The 20,159-nt window shown below is 34.5% G+C and overlaps 1 protein-coding gene across 1 annotated transcript; it reads right to left on the reverse strand.

The window, feature by feature from the left end:
* Nucleotides 1-13,852: 13,852 nt before the first annotated feature.
* LOC149949773 (uncharacterized) lies at nucleotides 13,853-15,076 on the reverse strand. Its single transcript, XM_090169293.1, has one exon. The coding sequence runs from the start codon at nucleotides 14,974-14,976 to the stop codon at nucleotides 13,927-13,929; it is 1,050 nt and encodes a 349-aa protein (XP_090025419.1). The 5' UTR covers nucleotides 14,977-15,076; the 3' UTR covers nucleotides 13,853-13,926.
* Between the last annotated feature and the right edge of the window lie 5,083 nt (nucleotides 15,077-20,159).

Genomic DNA, 20,159 nt, shown 5'->3' on the forward strand with positions numbered 1-20,159 from the left:
AATACCGGTTGTCTGCTAGTTATCACTCCCGTATATTTTTGGCAAATCAAACTCCGCGTAAGGTGTCTATTTCTTTATTATGCCTATGGTCGAAACTTTAGTTCAGCCTTGTGGTAAAAGCTTTTTAAATATTCATTTTTCCTACAGCACCTTATAAAATTCAAAGGCAGATAGACGCGTGATAGAGAATATCGGTTGTTCGTTATTATGTCAGTGTTAATTTTCTACGTTAAAGGACATCGCACTTCTTCAATGCATTTGGCTTTCGACAGATTTTTTTCAAATTCAAATATGTTGTTAAGCTTGATCAAAAGAGCAAAATTGTCCATTGCCATTTTTCCCTAGCTCCTATAGTTTGTCCAGTATCAATGTTCAAAAGTGGACAAAACTTAGTATAGTCTATTTGTTAAAAGGAGTCACGGCCCATCGGTTAGCCATGGCCAACTTCGCGCGCTCACTACGCTCGCACCAGGCGACCTACTCAAAGAATTTCAAATCCATGTATTGGCGCGAAATAAAAGTTTGGGTTTTAGTGTCTTCGACGGCCGTCGGGAGCGCCACTTCCGGACCTTAAAGTCGGCTACTTTAACGATATAAAAAACATGGTTTTCTATGTCGCGAAACTTGACCATAATGAGTACATAGTACTGGAAATTATTTAAATATCACAAAACTGTAGTTATTTTATACTTAGGTTATAACTTAAAAGTTCAATTTCCATATATAACCCCTCAAATACTTCATTACTTTGGTAATTTTTAAATAGTTTGTATGATTAGTTAAGCCTTGTCGGATTTGGGATTGGTCGTCTTAAAACAATTTTCGCGGCGAGAAATTCGAACACTTGATAATTACTTAATGCTGAAGGATATTTGATTAATGTAAAAAGATATTTATTTCATTTTTCAATTATTATTTAAAGTAGGTATGAGTAGTTTTAAATATTTTATATTATTATTTATAGGCCTATAATTGTTTTAAACTATGAGTTTCCCTTCTCTTAACCCGAAACACTCTCAAAGTGGATTAAGGTCAGCCGTGACAACTGGCATCCATTAGAAAACGATTTGGTTTGTAGTGACCATTTATTAGACGCGAATATAGAAATTTCCATTCCAACTGAGAATTTATTTCATGTTGAAGTAGAATCTTTAAAGGATATTTCTCAAACAACTGACACATACTTCGATCACGGATCTATTCGTGTAGGTTTAAGTATAAATATTAATCTATTACTACCTCGCGGAAATTACTGTTACTAGCAGTGCATTCTACATATCGAATATTTCCATGAGGAAAATAAAGGGCAATTCCACCTTATAGTTGAAATATCATTTTACTCGAGTATCTTAAAACTGAAATATATTTGTTACGGAAATATTACGGTAGAAATGATAATGTAACAAAGCAGAACGAGTCGGTTACGGTATCAAGCTGCAAATTTTAATTTGTCAAACTTTAGATGACACCTTGACCGAAACTCATTCGGTATCGGTTTGCGTAAAAACTAATTTTCATGAACCTAATATTGAAAATAATACAGTACTAGTATATATTTGTGTGCATTTTTAAATTAAATAAACATTTGAAACAAAAGTTGTAACTTCAGTTAGGTCACCTCTCAAAATGATAATTTATCACTTCCGGAGGATTGCACATCAACTTTGAATCAAGACAAGACTTCCACTTTCAATACATCTGATGAAGTACAGTACATTTATGGTCAGTTATTACAATAGTGCAAATTTTTAAATATGTTTTCAAGACCTTTTTTTACATTTACCTTTTATATTTTCAAGTATTATCAAATCTTACTAATTTAAAAAATATTAACTTTAGTTGGATAATTCTAGCCAGGGTGGGGATCCTGAAAGCTTGATTCGAACATTGAAAAGAAAGAACCAAAGTCTGACGAATAAACTAAACAGCGTCTCAGTTTAACTCTCTAAAACGGAGGATATAATAAACAATTTGCAGGACTTACTGAAAGATTTGAATAACCAAAATTTATATATTAAAGAACATCTAGTTATCATTAATGAGAACTCGACATCTAACTCAAAAGCCACATTTAAAGAACTTCGCGAGCATGCTTCTAAAATTCTTAAAAATAAACCTAATTTTTTAGAGGCAACATTTTTGCTTACCCCACGAGAACACCATCAGGGAGTGGTCCAATAAAGTAGAAGGCAGGCCTGGGTTCATTTTATTTCAAGGGCAATAGCTGCTCACTTACCTTGGTGATTCTTGTTCATGTTACAAAACCTAAGTTCCGAATTAATTTCGTAACAATATCTAGTAACCTACATTTTTAGCAGTGGTTAAATATTATTTATATTTTAATGTTTATTTTTATTAAATTTTCATTATTTATTTAATTAAAACATATAATTGACGATTTGTCTACCTTTCATTTTCAACGGATTAATAAATGTATTTGCATAATTAATTAAGTAGCACCTTCATCCGATTACCGAAGAATCATTAATTAATTAATCACGTGGGATTATATAATTTTATTTAATAAAATAGAAGGCGTTTTCCGCAGTTTTCAACTCACGACTACTAGGTCTTGCTTGCACACGCGCTCCGTGTAAAATCTGGAGTCTATTTTATTTTATGGATTCAACTATCGATATATTGCAGAAAAGGATTTCATGAAATAAAATTTTTAAATGTTTCCATAAACGCCCTTTTAATTGAGTCGCACTAGAAGGCCCAATGATCCAGGCGTGTGGCAATTTCTACTGATTGCAGTACGATAAACGTTTGCCACCCTAAGGCTTGTTAAAATGACCAAAAGCGATTTTCTTGTAAGCGCCACGGTATTTATTTACTCACGGTACGCGGTATATAAATTAAATAGGGTACGTAAGTGCCAAGGGTAGGCAAATCTGTATTAGAATTGTATAAAAAATGCCTGAAACTTTAACAGATTAACTAACTCATAGCTCACAGTTATTGATGTATTTCATTCGAAAACATTTCAAAGTCATGGTAGTCTGGCGTTATCTATAGTACTTAAGAATATTTAGTTTGGTCTGTCCATTGTGTCTTACCATTTGTTTACCACCCTATCCTACGGTACCTACAATATATTTGAAGGTAGTTTTTCTTGGCGAGTTGACGATGTTAGTAGACGCTTTGCCAGAGTTACAGCAAACACATGTAGTTTTTAAATTTTCATACAAATTTAAAATACTAGCGGCGCGCAGCGGTCAAAATTATTTTGGTTTTTAATTATCTCCCTACGGTCTAATTAGTCAGAATCAAGTGATTTTTGGGAGAGTTAGGTGAAGTACGATTCTACCGTTGCATTGGTTTGGTTTTTGACAAAATTTATTCAATTTTCTTAGAATTAACATTTATTTGCTATATTTTGTTTATCAAACACAAGGGGCAGGTCACTTCCTTGATTAACGACGCACCCCTCAAAAGATTAAATCTGATTTAATCGTGATTATTTTGATTAAATTCAATTTAATCACGATTATGTTGATTAAAAAACGTTTAATCATGATTATGTTGATTAAATCATGTTTAATAACGATTAAATGATTAAATCTGATTAAAATGGTTAAATCCTGATTGAAACGATTAAATCGTGATTAGTATGCTTAAATCAGGATTAGAAATTAGAACGAGAATCAAATACAATTGCGATAGAACGATCAATATTAATAACTAATATTAAATTATCGTACTTTAGTTTTGATTTTAATTATAAAATCTCGATTCGACCGATTATATTGATTAAATCATGATTGAAATAATCAAATCTTGATTAAAATAATTAAATCGTGATTAAAATGATTAAATCTGATTAAAAAGATTAGATCATGATTAGAATGATTAAATCGTGATTATATTTTCTAACCTTGATTAGATTTTTTAATTTTACCCTGATTTAATCATTTTACTATGATAAGACGCACCAAAAATGGAAGGGACCTGCCCCTCGATCAAACATTCGACCTAATCTAAAGGCCCAATTTATTATTTGACTACAAAATACATCCATCGTTAGCGTCTGGTAAGTTGTGTTCGGATATATTATAGCATAGCTGACCCCACGCAAATTTTTGATTTTATTTTTTAAAGAGGGATAAATAAATTAATTTAATGGCAATTTTTTTAATTATTTTCCTAAGGACAATATTTTGTATTCCTAGATTTTAATACGTTTTGGATAAAGTAGAGGTGATGACCAAAGAGATAATAAATAAAATGCAAACCATAACTTTTAAAAGGTTAGGAATTTTTGCAGAATTTCAACCAAGTTTGGCCATTTTTCCACCCATTTTCGAAGTATCCCAACAGGACTAGGGAAAAAATAAAAGCTTCGAGTGGGGAAATCATATATTCTATTTAAAAGGCAATCAGATTTTTTCAGTGAAAATCAATGTTACGATAGAAAAGTGTGTTTTTTGGATAAATTGAGATTTTAATTAGTACCATTTCAGTTTGGTACGATTTAACTAGCTATCCATTTTTATTGTCAATTGTCATCTTCCATTTCAACTATTATAATCGTCAAATCAAAAAGTCAAAAATTCATGCTGTCAACATTTTTACCATCCTATTGAAAATGACAAATGAAAAATTTCCTGCCCCTTCACCATCAACTTCAGCATCAGACATTCAAAAAGCAAAGCAAATTTCTCCTACTTTAATGGATCTCATTTTCTCCAATGTCATCATAAAAGAGAAACTTTCGTCGACGAAGGACATTGCGAAATACAATATGAAGAGGTGGGGGAATATGAACCAACTGATGCATCACAAAGTTCAAGCCAAAGTCTCTCCCAAAAATGGCAGCAATTTTATATGGAAGGGGTGGAGTCTGTAACAATTGATTACATACAAAACGCCCTTGCGCTCTATGAACAAAAAATACCCCAAATTCCAGCATGCGAATGACATCAAAAGATGGAGGCAGTACTTGGATCAATGTGGAACAGTTTCTGAAAAGTTTGACAAAGTTGAAGGTCATATTTTTGATAGGTTTCTGGAAGCTAGGCTAACTTCTACACAGTTTGGACTTGCAGAGATTTGGAGCGGTTGAAGCTTAGCGAATTGGATTAAATTTCACTGCATGTAAAACTTGGCTTATTGGTTTAAAAAGAAAGAAACGAATTGTATCTAAGAAAATAACTAAACCTACTTCAACGAAAGATACCGAAGATCATGACCAGCTTTTTGAAAACGGTGTGCAATTTGTACTCAATGTCAAAGAAAAATTTGACTCAATTGAATCTCATTTTGTCTACAAAAGAACCCTTGCGAACAAGGTCAACGACAAGTGTTTGGAAAAATTAAATCACGTCTAAATCAGGGAAAATGGATAAAGAAAAATTCAGGCTTTGGGTAAAGTTCTGTTTAAAGCCAAACCTCGGTCAAACCCAAAATTTGTTAGTGTTGGACTCATAGACTGGACACAGAGATAAAAAGCTTTTTACGGAAGTAAGTTTACATTAAATAATTGTTGTTAATGTAATCTAAACATTTAAAGGTATCGAGCAACTGCAAGATAGAAGTATTGCCAGCTGGAACAATTAACTACAATTAACTACAATTTTTTTCCGGCAATTCAAAATACTGCGCACAAAATTAACCGATCGAATTTTTATTGATAAATTGGATATTGACTTGCGAAATCGGATCAACATACTTAGAATGCATTCATTAATTTTTAATCGAATTCAGTCTCCTAAACCTCACTCAATGTTAAAGTATGCGTGGGGAAAATATGGTTGTATAGATAATGTATAGGTTTGTTTTACCTTACCTGAAGAAAAATCGTCCAACTGTGAAAATACAGATTGCGAAGATGGGTTTTTATAAGTTGTAGCCACTGTTCATTGGTTTTGTGCATGGTGCATTTTTATATTGAAAACCATCGACACTAGTTGTTTTAAAAATTAAATTTCCTTTCCAATACGTGCAATAAAATACTTTAAACTTAACTGCTAATTGAATTTCAAATCTTTACCAAAAAATGGTTTCTAAAGAAAACATTCATACTGAAAATACTGATATACATTTACTTGAAACATATACTACACTTCTTTTGATTGGGGGATTGGGCGGTTCGCAGCGAGTTGCTTTAGGCATATCTCAACCACGGCCCTATCCCCAGGTTGAAAGGGTTTAGTAATTAATTGTTCTAGATTCAATTTCAGATGCAGTCTGATGCCTCATTGAAGCTTCAATTGGCAATTTTTTAATTTGACCTCCCGCTTTTATCACTTATTTCTAAAATCAACAAAAATTATCCATTCTTAACACTCCCATCGCAAACTAACCATTTTGTACCATATTGACCACTCCCATCGCAAACTGAACATTTTGGACCATATTGACCACTCCCATCGCAAACTGACCATTTTTGACCATAATGACCACTCCCATCGCAAACTGACCATGTTGGACCATATTGACCACTCCCATCGCAAACTGACCATTTTGGACCATATTGACCACCCCATCGCCAACTGACCATTTTGAACCATATTGACCACTCCCATCGCAAACTGACCATTTTTGACCATATTGACCACTCCCATCGCAAACTGGCCAGTTTTGGACCATATTGACCACTCCCATCGCAAACTGACCATTTTGGACCATATTGACCACCCCATCGCCAACTGACCATTTTGAACCATATTGACCACTCCCATCGCAAACTGACCATTTTTGACCATATTGACCACTCCTGATTCAAACTGGCCAGTTTTGGACCATATTGACCACCCCCGTCGCAAACTGACCATTTTTGACCATATTGACCACCCCCGTCGCAAACTGACCATTTTTGACCATATTGACCACTCCTGATTCAAACTGGCCAGTTTTGGACCATATTGACCACCCCCGTCGCAAACTGACCATGTTTGACCATATTGACCACTCCTGATTCAAACTGGCCAGTTTTGGACCATATTGACCACCCCCGTCGCAAACTGATCATTTTTGACCATATTGACCACTCCTGATTCAAACTGGCCAGTTTTGGACCATATTGACCACCCCCGTCGCAAACTGACCATTTTTGACCATTTTGACCACTCCTGATTCAAACTGGCCAGTTTTGGTCATTTTACCCAATTTAACTTTGAATGACCACTTTTACGCATGTTTGACATGGGCAATACAATACTAAATTTTGGTGCCCATGAAATTAGCATATAAAATCCCATAAGGAATTTCCGGCTCGACCAAAGTCAAAATTTCGAAAGGTCATAAAACTTGACCTTTTGACTCTGATCAAAAATCCGCCCGTCTGATACCTTCCTGGGGCATGGTCTAAAGGTTGCCATAACGTTTTCTCGGATCCCCGATTTACAGTCTAAGACCTTCCCTTGTAAGTACAAATTATGCTTATATTAATTCATACTGCTATTGGAATTCATTGCCTTGCACGTATAGTGTTTACCCACTGCCAGTCGGAGTAAACGCTTCGTTACGAAAACGGTAAAGGGAAAGACCTCTTTTTTCGTAACCAATGTTACCTAAGACTTCTAAAGCAGTCGGCATTTAACATTAATAAACATCCGAATACCTTGGTATCCGGATATTTCGGTGTACGACCTTTTGGTGTAGCCATCTTGGTGGAAGGACCAAATGTAAGGGTACCCCTGTAAAGATTTTAATCAACTTCGAACTTTTCCATTATTTTCTTATTTATATTTTCTATTTTTAGCATTTTCAAAAATTAAAATTAAATTTTTTAATATTGGTCAGATTCCCATGTTATTTTCTATGAGAAAATTTCCATTTTGTGTTGTCAAAAACATTTTTGGTTGCCATGGCAAAACGGTTGCCTATGGAGACATTTCCCTTTAGGGTGTTTCAAGTTACATGAAGGTCTACCAAACCCCCGAGTTTGAACAAAATCAGTGTGTTACACCTCGGGTCGTCTCCTTGTTAGTGAAAAGTAATGTTTTTTTTTAAATTATTGTCAGAGCCAAGGCCTAACCAGAATCACGATTTACGAAACACTAAAATAAGCCAACCACTCTTAGCAACTTTACAGGTAAGAATAAATTATAATAGAGAATCTTATACATTACTTCTTTGGGTGTATTCTAATCCTTGGTTTATTTATAGATCCTTATTTGCTGGTAGTGTATGCAGTGGGTTTTAACTAATAAGTCAGTAATGACATGGTGAATTTGTTCAGTGTATCAAAGATCTTTAGCTATCAACCAGCGTTTATACCAATTCATCTACCAAGAAGAAACCTTTCCTCAGGTAGACTAGGAGTTGCGATAAAAGATGTATTGGAATATTCAAGTTTATTTGGCATGCATCAAGAGCTTACCGAGCCAATTTGATGTATTACCTTAAAAGTGTTTGTCAGTTAATTGTACACGCTTATATCATTTGTTACAATTTATACCTTGACTAGGCTATGTAAATGCCAGATAATTAGGTTGAACAACAACTTATATCACAAAGCAAGACCTTGTTTTACGTGTGATCAATATAGGATATTGAGCTAGAAATTGCTTTAGACAATTACCAATGTGTGTACACTCGTGAAATTGCTCTTTTTTTATTTATTGATTTATTTTATAACTAGATTTATTTTAATTGTTATCAGCTAAGTTTTGAAATAAATATTTTCCCAAAAACCAAACGATATGGCTCATTTTCTAACAGAGAATTCTTTTCAGAAAATGTTGGCTTATAATAGTAATGAATCCTATTTTCATTCGTTTTTTTATTGGTGTACAAACCTATTATAATAATAAAACCATTACTGTGTAATAAATGCAACTTATCTAATAAAGAATCAGAGTAAGAAAATTACATAATCAGAAGAAACTAATTTTCATGCACTATTTTATGGCTTTAAAAAAGATTTTGGATAACCTCTCATTCTTCAGAAACTGATTTGCTTTCCCTTCGTGGCTATATTATATAAATATATTTTAATAAAATAACGGATTTAACTATAAAAATTATAAAACCTAGTAATAATATTAGAGTAAGAAAATTATTAATAAGAAGAGCAAGGCTTTCATCGTCAAAATGTAAGCCAACCATAACCACGTGATAGCTTTTTGCGTCAAAAATGGAGCTCTCCTATTGGTCCGTGACTCGGGAATAAAAATTCGTAAAAATAACAGCGTCGCCGATTAACAGGAAACGCTAAAACGTCTCTGCACCGCGATTTCGATTGCGAGGATCGCCAAATAAACAGCTCGCTAAATCTGAATCGCTAAATTGCGATCCTGTTAAAATTAACAGGAATCACAAAACGTCACTTCACCGGGCCCTTACTTCGTTTTCTTAAATGTATAATTTAATCCTTTTGTAGCAGTCGCCGTGTTGTTCATGGATACTCAGTTTACAATGAACGCCAAAATTATTTTAAAACGTTAATCCAATTATATTTAATATATTTAAAATATGGTTTCAAACATTTTATTTTCCAGTATTATACTATAGCAAAAGTGTATAATGTTTGTCTTAAAAAAAAGTATCCGACAATTTACGTGCTGACACCCCTTAACCAGTTAATTAGAACAAGTTGGCAAGCCTTCCCCTCGGAAGAATTGTCCCTAGTGGTATTAATTTTTCGATATGACCCTTAAAGATATATCTCCGCAATTCAGAGTTATTTGCTAAAAATGTTAGCCCAGGACGGACGGACGGACGGGGACACGGACGGGGACACGGACACGGACACGGACACGGACACGGACACGGACACGGACACGGACACGGACACGGACACGGACACGGACACGGACACGGACACAGACACGGACGCGGGCACGCACGGACACGGGCACGGACACGGACACGGACACGGACACGCACGGACACGGGCACGCACGCACACACACACACACACACACCCACACACACACACACACACACACACGAGATGATTATATAACCCCTCCTAGGGGACATAAAATGCATTGCCAAGAGATATTTAATTGTAAACAGCACTTTCCTTATGTAATGGTTTTTGGATATCACTATATTGATGTATTTATCCCACACTAATAATATTAAAGGAAAGTTCCGGGATAGACAACTTTGGTTTTAAAACACTGGCACTAACTTAAAATGCAATATAAAATTAGTAAAACGAAATAAATATTAATAAAACTAACTTATATGCATTTAATTCATTGAATTTGGGCTTTTTTGGGCCGTATCTTCATTGCCTGCTTTAGTAGCCAATGAAATCATAACTCCTAGGGTTGACTCTTGATTGTTTAAAGTCAGTTTTTTCTTCTAGACGTTTTTTAAACAACAACATAATGCCAGTGTTTAATAAACGGGTGTAAAAACTTCTGTACCGCATATGGAGTTTCTTTATTTAGAGTTCCTTATCATTTGAAATACCCCGAACTTGCGCGACCATGGCTTCTAGCCGCAAAAGAGAACGTCAGAGCGGTTTATTTTGGGCCTTGCTCTTTTAAGCCTTTGCCGTGTCGGTTGAAGTTGGAAAAGTTAGTGTTGGAACTGATACCTGTACCAAAGAAAGTATAAGGCTAGACTGTGATACTTTTAGTCAATTTCGCCATGAAAGATCACTTCCTCATCATCATTTCCAACGTATAGCCCAAGTCATATGAAAACAAGACCATTGGCTTTTACCTCCACTCCATTGAAGAATTTAGTTGCTAAATATCCTAATCAATCCTCTTTTTGTCTGAATGAGATTTCTGAGTAGGATAATTTTGACTCTTCTATTGACTCATTGTATGCGTCTAGTTTGTATTAGACCTTTATCTTGGAATCAGATGTATCAGTGACAAAAAGCGTGGTTGAGACAAAAAAATATATAGTCTTCGAAAGTGAACTTGACCAATGTCGAGTGTCGTGTCATGAAAGCAGTTGTTCAAGCCCTATTGATATTTCAAAGCACTTAAAAAGTGAGAATGAGGGAACACAATTAATTATTAGGGATAAGCAAGTTTCAATCGGGTTAAGCGGAATCTACAAATACGAAGTCTTCCAAATAACTATAGTTTGTTAATTATTATCAAAAACAATTAATACTAAATACAATAAAAGTTGAGAATGTCAAAATGGAAAAACCCAGGAAGTAAATTCTACAAGCTTGGTTTTGTTTTAGCTGAGTGGAAGCTATAATATACACTAAATAGAACTGTTACATGAGGTTGAAAGGATGGAAATATAAAGGTCAGCCAACTTTTGAAAGTAATTAAGGTAAGGTTATTCGGAGTTTACAGAGAGATGCAGTGGCGTAGCTAGAAATCCTTCGAGGGAGGGGTTCGCACTATGTAATATACCTAAGGGGGGTCAAGAAGGGGGTGATAATTTAGTACAGCCAAAGTTACAACCAAGGGGGGTTGACAAGGAAACCATCCCATGGTCTACGCCACTTGAGAGATGGCTGCAACACCTCATGGTAAAGTTGTTCTTAATCCTGTTTAAATCACATTTGTCCCACGAGAATCAGATTTGAGTTAGATCTCTACTTTATATAAACTATACGCTGCTTTAACAACATCATTGAGTTAGAGCTAATTATTAGACTATAAATTACACGTTAATTTTTGTAAAAATTAAACCGTGTTTCTAAAGCGAAATGATTATCTTACAAATGTAGTTAACTAGTTGAAGCGCCAGGCGTGCCGGCAAGCGTCCATTTACTTGGTTTCGTAAGGTTTTAAAGTTAAATAAATTAAGGCAAAACATAAAATTAACGTCAAAAACCGTCTCTCATAAAACAATGACAAACAGATCTACAAATAAAAATGAACATTAATTAAAAATATACAGATTTTCGGCAACTTCGAGCCTTGAGCACGCGACATAAAGCTGTCCCTGGGAAGAACACGGGTTTCTAGGTTGATACCCACTGTTTTGAGAGACTTTCGAACTACCAACCACAAAAACAGAGACAAGGGGGTTATACCACCTTAAAAGCCTCCCTCGGGTTATGGTGAGGGGCCGAAAACACCTCAAAACCCTGACGTCGAAAAAGAGGTGCAAGAGGGCCACACCACCTTGAAAACCTCCCTTTAGTTTTCACGAAAGGGCCTAAGCCACCTTATAAAACTTAGATGTATATAGATAAATAAAAGAATTAAGCCCGCGACTGTTAAAAAAGGGGCAAGAGGGCCAAACCTACTTAAAAACCTCCCTTGGGTTATCGCTATGGAGCCCAAACCACCTTTAGACCTCTCTCAAACTGTCACTATAATGTAGTGCAAGTTTGATCAAAATAGGTTAAGAATTGAGGCCGAGTATAGCGAACGACAAACACATAAACCTACAAAAAATTAAATGTAGTATTTTATTTTTATATAGACAGATTTATCGGTTTCCAAAATCAAGAAATAAAGTCAGGTATTCTAACACTAAACCAGCTTCGTATTTTGGAGCTCTGGCGTACTTCGGGTTGTTGCCGGGTGCATTGAAACTAGTACAAATAAACATGTCTCGCGTAAGCATCCAAAACAGTTTGGGTGAAATAACCCGGCGCGGACGGGCGACAATTTTCTTTCATGAGTCACGATAATTTAAGTTATTCTTGGTATTACATATATGTTTTATCATAATAGACCATTCTATAAAATACTACTTAACTGGTTATTTACTTTTGTGTATAGAGAGGTAGAAGGTTTGGCCCGATATTTCACAAACCAGGCGGGGCACAAAAAATGATTATGTGGCAAACCTGCCTACTTACAATTGTTAGTTGTCTGGATAATATGTGGATTTTTAATAAAAATTATTCTCATTTAAGGGTTATAGTTTTATACAAACCATTATAAATAGTTAATTAAATATATCTCATTGAATTTTTAATTAGTTCAGTTATGGACCTCCTATATTTTTAAATGTACTATCTTCATCTAGGCTACCTTAGCTATATTTGGAAAAGTGACTTTATGGGTGACGCTTCAGATTGTACCAATCAAATAGGAAAGAGCGTAAGCACAATGTTTAAAACCAGAGAATAAATAAGTTTGCAAGTCCTATTGAAGTAGTGCTATGTGGTCTTTGTGAAAGTGTTTGTCCTGTCTAGCTAGGAATTAATAGACAGGTCTATTAGGAAAATAGTAACGTTTTAGTGCGTCTTTATTCAATATTGTCACTTACATTAGTCCCGAAGTTCGGCTCCAAAAATGTTGAGTTTCTAATTGGGAAAAAGTTGAAGTGCTCATGTTATCCAACGGAACGATGAAAAATTGACAACACGCAGTTTCAGAGCAGCCCAAAGAAAAACGCCATTGCTGTGTATTCGATGTTGCAAGTCCAAAAAGCTCTTAAGGGTCCGGGAAGAAGTTTTGTGAAGAGTTTGGCTGGTTTAGTTATAAATTTCTAGAAGGGTCTAGTGAATTTGCGAGCTACGACTATTCCAAGAGAGCTCTGGAAAAAATGGTAAAATGTTTTTTTCACAGATCGAACTTGGTCCAGGAAATCGGAGGAAATACGGTTTATCATGTGGCCAAACTAAAAATTCTTCTTAGTTTCGGATAATTAAAATGAACACGGATATAATAATCTTCATTTTACCCTAAGCCAAAACAAAATATTATGTTCACTTTTTTGTTTAAAAATAATTGTTTTACAATGCAAGTGAACGTATATATTCAATTCTAAAGGACTCTAAAAATAATTGAGAAATCAATTTAAATTTAATTAGATTAACTGATTGTTACCAGTGTCTCCATGGACAAACGAAGAATGGCATTAATTGATTAAATGATACATTTAACAAATTTAATTCAGATCTAAAACCTGGGATTTCAAAATGCTATTATTAAAGTTGAAAGTATTTAAAAATTATTAAATGAAACAAAAAGTTTAATGTTTAACACATAAAATAATAGAAAATAAAAAACCGGACATGTTTACACTTGCAATGTCGAAGAAAGACTATGTTGGCCATGATGATTGTCATAGAAATGCTTGGTTGTTTTAATACAGTTTATTAAATTTGACGCTTTGGTCTTCGTCATGGAGTTCAACTTTAATTCGTGTGTCCCGCTGCTTCGAAAGTAGCTCGTTTAGCTCAGCCGCATCTCGGCATTGCAATTCTTCCCGTTTCATTATTGACGGAATTGATAGTAGATCGATGAAGTCAAATAGCTCTTCTTTGATGCGCGTGTAGTCTATTTTCAAACATTCCTTGCCGAAAAGAGTCCCTCTACTGATGCGAAGGTGGCCAATTCGATCTGCGGGATCCGTTTCGCTTTTATTGGCATCGATAAACTTCGTTTTTCGAGTGAAATAATTAATCTGTACATTCGTTAGCTGACGTATTTTCACCTTACAAGACTTGACTCCCATTTGACGACATGGGGGGTTGAATTGCCTCAGTTGCGGTGGGGTTATGGTGTCTAGTTCTTGGCTGAGGATTATGCCAGTTTGCTTCCCTGCAATACCACAATTTCGATGGTGAGATTTGAAAGATGACTTCCAAGTGCACTGACCACAATTGTAAGGTAACATGCCCGTGTTTGTACTATTGTGGCGAATGAGTAAGCCATCATTTGCGGTTGCGTACCTACACTGACCACATTTGTACGGTTTTTCAGAAGTATGCGTTTTTTCGTGCTTGGTCAGTATCATTTTCTTTGCGTTATAACATTGGCCACATTTGTAAGGTTTCTCGCCTGTGTGTGATCTTTTTATGTGTTTAGTAACATGGCTTTTTTGCGCAGCTGAGTAAGTACACTGATCGCATTTGAACGGTTTCTCGCCCGTGTGTGTCCTTTTGTGTCTATTTAGATGAGCTTTATGCGCAGTTGAGTAAGTACACTGTTCGCATTTGAGTGGTTTCTTACCCTTGTGTGTTCGTTTGTGCATCGTCAAATTTGACTTTCCCGAAAATGATGAGTTACACTCATCACATTTGTACATTTTCTCGCCTGCATGTCTTCTTTTGTGTACAGTTATATAAGATTTTTGCGCAGTTGAGTAAGAACACTGATCACATTTGTACGGTTTCTCACCCGTGTGCGTCATTTGGTGTATATTTAAACGGGATTTTCGCGCTGCTGAGTAAGTACACTGATCGCATTTGAACGGTTTTTCGCCTGTGTGTCTCCTTTTGTGTACAGTTAGACATGAGTTTTGCGCAGCTGAGTAAGTACATTGATCGCATTTGAATGGTTTCTCGCCTGTGTGTCCTTTTGTGTATAGTTAGATATGATTTTCGCGCAGTTGAGTAAGTACACTGATGGCATGTAAACGGTTTTTCGCCTGTGTGTCTCCTTTTGTGTAAAGTTAGACAGGCGTTTTCCGCAGCTGAGTAAGTACATTGATCGCATTTGAATGGTTTCTCGCCACTGTGTGTTCGTTTGTGTACAGTTATAGAAGATTTTTGCGCAGCTGAGTAAGTACATTGATCGCATTTGAATGGTTTCTCACCTGTGTTTGTTCTTTTGTGCATAGTAAGATATGCTTTTCGCGCAGTTGAGTAAGTACACTGATTGCATTTGAACGGATTTTGGCCAGTGTGTGTGTTTGTTTGTGCATAGTCAAACTCAATCTCGAAAATGGTAAGAAACACTCATCATAATTGTACGTTTTATCGTCTGTGTGTGTTCTTTCTGAATAGTTAATGGATTTTTGTGCAAATTAAGAATTGAACTGATCACATTTATAGGGTTTCTCGTCCATATAAACTCTTTTTAGCTAAGAGTTGCAAGTTGGCTTTTTGAGGATAACACATTTCATGAAGAATGCCAAACACCTAAATGAAAGAAAACTTCTAAATTATTCATACAAATATTTATTGCCAAAAGTATATTAGTAAAAACAGTGATTCTTTACAAATCATTTTGAAGAGTGGTACTAAGGGACATTCAAATGCACAGATATATATTTTAATATATGTTTTTTCTCCTTCTATGCGCAGTTGGAAATTTATACATTTTAATTAATTAATTAATTAATTGTATAGTGTGAACTGGGCTTAAGAGGTGGAAAGGGAGTTAAAATAACCTGATCAATTAACTTATGTCATAATTTTCCAAATATCCAAGAGATATGTTTTTTTGTTATTTAAAAATGAGGACTAATTAGAATTAAATATTTGAATTCAAAAACTATTACTTAGGCCCAAGACAGGAAAAAAGATAAGAAAACTAAAAAAATAAGTAGTTAGTTTTAAAAATAAGCTGCCTTTTTTTGTTCAGTTGAAATATTTAAATGAAAACATAATGTTGCTTTTTTATTAATTTCAAAATGTTACTTTTTAATAAATTTCAAAATGTTACTTTTTAATAAATTTCAAAATGTTACTTTTTAATAAATTTCAAAATGTTACTTTTTAATAAATTTCAAAATGTTACTTTTTAATAAATTTCAAAATGTTACTTTTTAATAAATTTCAAAATGTTCCTTTTTTTAATTCATTTCAAAATGTGCCTTTTTAATATCAAAATGCTCCTATTCTTTATTTTTACAAGTGTTATTAAAAAATATGGTTCTTACTTCTAACCACGTCCAATCACAATAATTGAAATTCCAACTTGAAAACATAAGTTTTCAATAGGTTAAACTTTTAAGTGTTATTAAAAGTTTTGATTTAATAAGTTTCACGAACTGGCAACGCTGACTCTGCTTCACTGAAAAATAAACAAGCCTACTAAAGTGCTGCCAAGAGCTCTAACTTAGCTATGGCCAAGTCTCTCAGAATTTATATAACGGTGCCTTAATAATCCTACACCACTGGAAGTCACCTCAAAACGCCCTGCGATAGTGCCCACAGTTGACAAAAACTTAATTTAATTATAATTCAATAAAAACTAATTATAAAATTTTAAAACTCTGCTCTAAAGCGTTAATCGTCATCGCTTTACTTACTTTTAAATGAACATAAAGCACATTTTCATTATCAGTAGTCCTACGGTATCCCAAAAATATTCTAAGGAATATTTTCTTGGAATCGATTATTGTTGACAGAAAGTATACTTAGGTATCCTCGTTCTCGAAGAACAAATAAGAGCGCAAACGATTAACATTAATTCCACCATCAAATAATAAGAATTAACTTGACATACTTGTTTCATATATGCTAACTAAATATTGTTCATAATAAAAAACAGTGCCGAATGGCGCGGACACCTCAAAGTCGAATCTAGGAGAGAGACTAGATGTGCGACATCGAGCATCATAATTGCCAGAGAGGAAAAATCAAAATATAGTTTTAGGACCAGACATAAGCTTTTAGGTCGGAGCCCGTAACAGCATTTGCCCGGCCGAGATAAGTCAGATCGCTTCAATCATTTTTATCGTTATTGTAGTCGCGCGCCATGATATTAATAAAATAATTGAAAAGGTTATGTAGATGGCGCCGCCATCTACATAACCCTTTCAATTATTTTATTAAATTAAACAAATTAATCGTATAGAAATATTAAAAAACTATTCACCGATTATATATATTTTTATTTTAAGTTCTAAATAAATCGCTTTCATTAACTTTATTTTCTGAATATTAGACCCTACCAGGTTGCGCTAGGGGAAAATAGAGAAATTAAATTAGTCTGGGGATCCTCTGTTTACATTTTTGTACACAGCGTGACAGCGGGCCAGCAGTGAACGAGTGAGCAAAGGCCAGTAGGAAAACATTTTATTATTTAAAATTAAAAGTTAAAAATCTAAAATCATTTAAAATTTAAGTTAATATTTCAGAAAATTTTAAAAGTTAATACTGCTTTTTATTCATTTATTTATTTCATAATATTTAAAAAAAAATTAAGTTCCTATTTTAAAAATTCAAAGTTCCTAATTGACGGCTTTTAAAATTCATTTTGCGCGTGAAAATACCTCTACATGTTATGGTCAAAAAGCACGCAAAGAAGGCTGTGTGCCCAAGACATGTACCTGTATAGTCGCGCGCTAAAACGTCATTTCAAAATCCGTCAATTGAATATATTCATTTTAAATTTGAACAAGTTGGCAAGCTTGCCAAAATATACCTCTCCTCGGAAGAGTTTGCCCTTGTGCCTATCAACTACTTATAGACACGGCACTCAATGAAATACCGCCATATTCAGTGCGTCCGCTTAAAAACATAATCCGAGTCATATCCCGACCGTTTTTTTATAATAATTAAAATAAATAGTACAAATGTTTTTGCCTAAAACAAATTTCAAATATCAATAGAACAAAAATCCAACCTTAGACCAAACACGTTATTAAATTAACAAAGAAACAAAAATGAGAAACAGAAAATACAAAATTAACAATTATAAGAATGCTCACGAAACGTAAAATATATACGTGGGATAAACTATTTTAAAGACAAAAACCAAGTCATTGTACTTAAAGGTCTTAAACAATCAAATGTATACGGAAAAGTTTAAGCGAAACCAAAAACTATTAGTGAAAGCCCTAATAACAATACTAAAGAATAGACAAAAAAACAATACCAAAGAATAGACATGAAAACAATACCAAAGAATAGACAAAAACAATACCAAAAAATAGACATGAAAACAATACCAAAGAATAGACAAAAACCATACCAAAAAATAGACGAAAAACAACGCTATCTCGATCAGTAAAAATAACAATAAGACACTTCCATGGCCTAAAACCCAGATACTCCCCGAATTAAAAACAAGTTCACCAAAATAAAAAAAATCGCTTTTTTGGTTTTCAGGGAAGTCAGTAGCTCGGCGGTAAAATATCTGCTCAGTAACACGACAACCTGGGTTCGATTCTTGGTCATGACCGTATTTTACATTTAAATTATTAATTCATAAACTAGTTATAAAATTATAAATTTAATATAAATATAATTCATAAATATTTAAAATGTTATAAAATAAATTGACGTTAACACCGCTTAGTTGTTATAGTAAATCTCTGGCACGTAGCAAACCCGGTTTCGATTCCCGGCCGGCGCCAAAAAATCGCGAATAGACGCAAATTTGATCATGACCAAGAATCGAACCCAGGTTGTCAAACAAAACACAACACATCACAGGCAAAATATTGAAGTAAAGGAACCATTATGATACGGCGATTTTTTTTATTTTGGTGAACTTGTTTATATTATTCTGAATAAATTAAACTCCGTTGTTTCGTCTCAAGTATTTTAATTAAAATTAAAATTTGATACCGGGCGGGATTGAACCGGGATTAGGTTTTACGTAAATAAATCTGAATTGCGGAGATATCTTTATGGGTCGTCTCATGAAATTAATACCACTAGGAACAATTCTTCCGAGGAGAGGTATATTTTGGCTTGCCAACTTGTGTTTTTAGACATAAACATATTCTGCTTATCTAGTTTTTTTTCTTAACGAGCTTCGGTTACTCCCCAAATGAAGGCGCTGTTGGCCAATAAACATAAAATCCCCCCGTTCTCTAGACGGCGGGGGGGGGGGGGGTCTGACTAATTTCTGCCATGCATTTGTATATTACGGGTATAGACTCGCGCTCCAACCTTTTGTAGATAGACTCTGCTTTTAGGTTTCCATCATAAGAATCTCATAATTGTTAACTAGAATGTTGCTGTCTATATCGGGGCTTGAAACAAACCAAAAGGGCCAATTCAGTGATTTTGCTAAGTTCGAGCGGGAACATTGCAGACGATGTCTTCGACAGCCGAGCTCAGCAATTTCTCGTAGAATATTGCTGTGGTTTTTCTATTATCAGGTTTTAACCTCATTGTCATAATCACTTAATTAGCATCGAAAAGTTTGTGTATTATTATTCGTATTCTTAACTATACATATATAAGGAGGAACATTTGAAGAGAAATTGAAGAAGATGGCCCAGTTGATTTTAGCGGTGCGATTCTAAATCTAATTGGCCCAATAGCAATAGCAGCTGCAACTGAACCAACGTTTGTAAATTAGTCTTATATCTATTTAAACAGTTTTGATAATTTTATATTAATATTTAAGGCTTTGTTCGAGTAAAAAAAGGTGACTAAGAGATTATTTCTAAACTGTAATATTCAAAACGTAAAGAAAAACTAATCGACCAATCAAATACTGGTGTTTATAAGAAACAATTGGTTTCTTGATTGCATATTTTTTAATACACCACTTAGACCTTACATGCAGCGCCTGCTGCGGCGTTTCCGAGAAGTTCCAATAGGGTGAAAAGTATTGCGGGAAGTTTCAATACCAGGCGATGCCCAGCGTGAGATAAAATATTTAGGCGCCTTAAGTACAAAGACAACA

The sequence above is a fragment of the Leiobunum rupestre genome, chromosome 3 (genome assembly GCF_980474605.1).
Source record: "Leiobunum rupestre chromosome 3, qqLeiRupe1.1.hap1, whole genome shotgun sequence".
Lineage (NCBI taxonomy): Eukaryota > Metazoa > Arthropoda > Arachnida > Opiliones > Sclerosomatidae > Leiobunum > Leiobunum rupestre.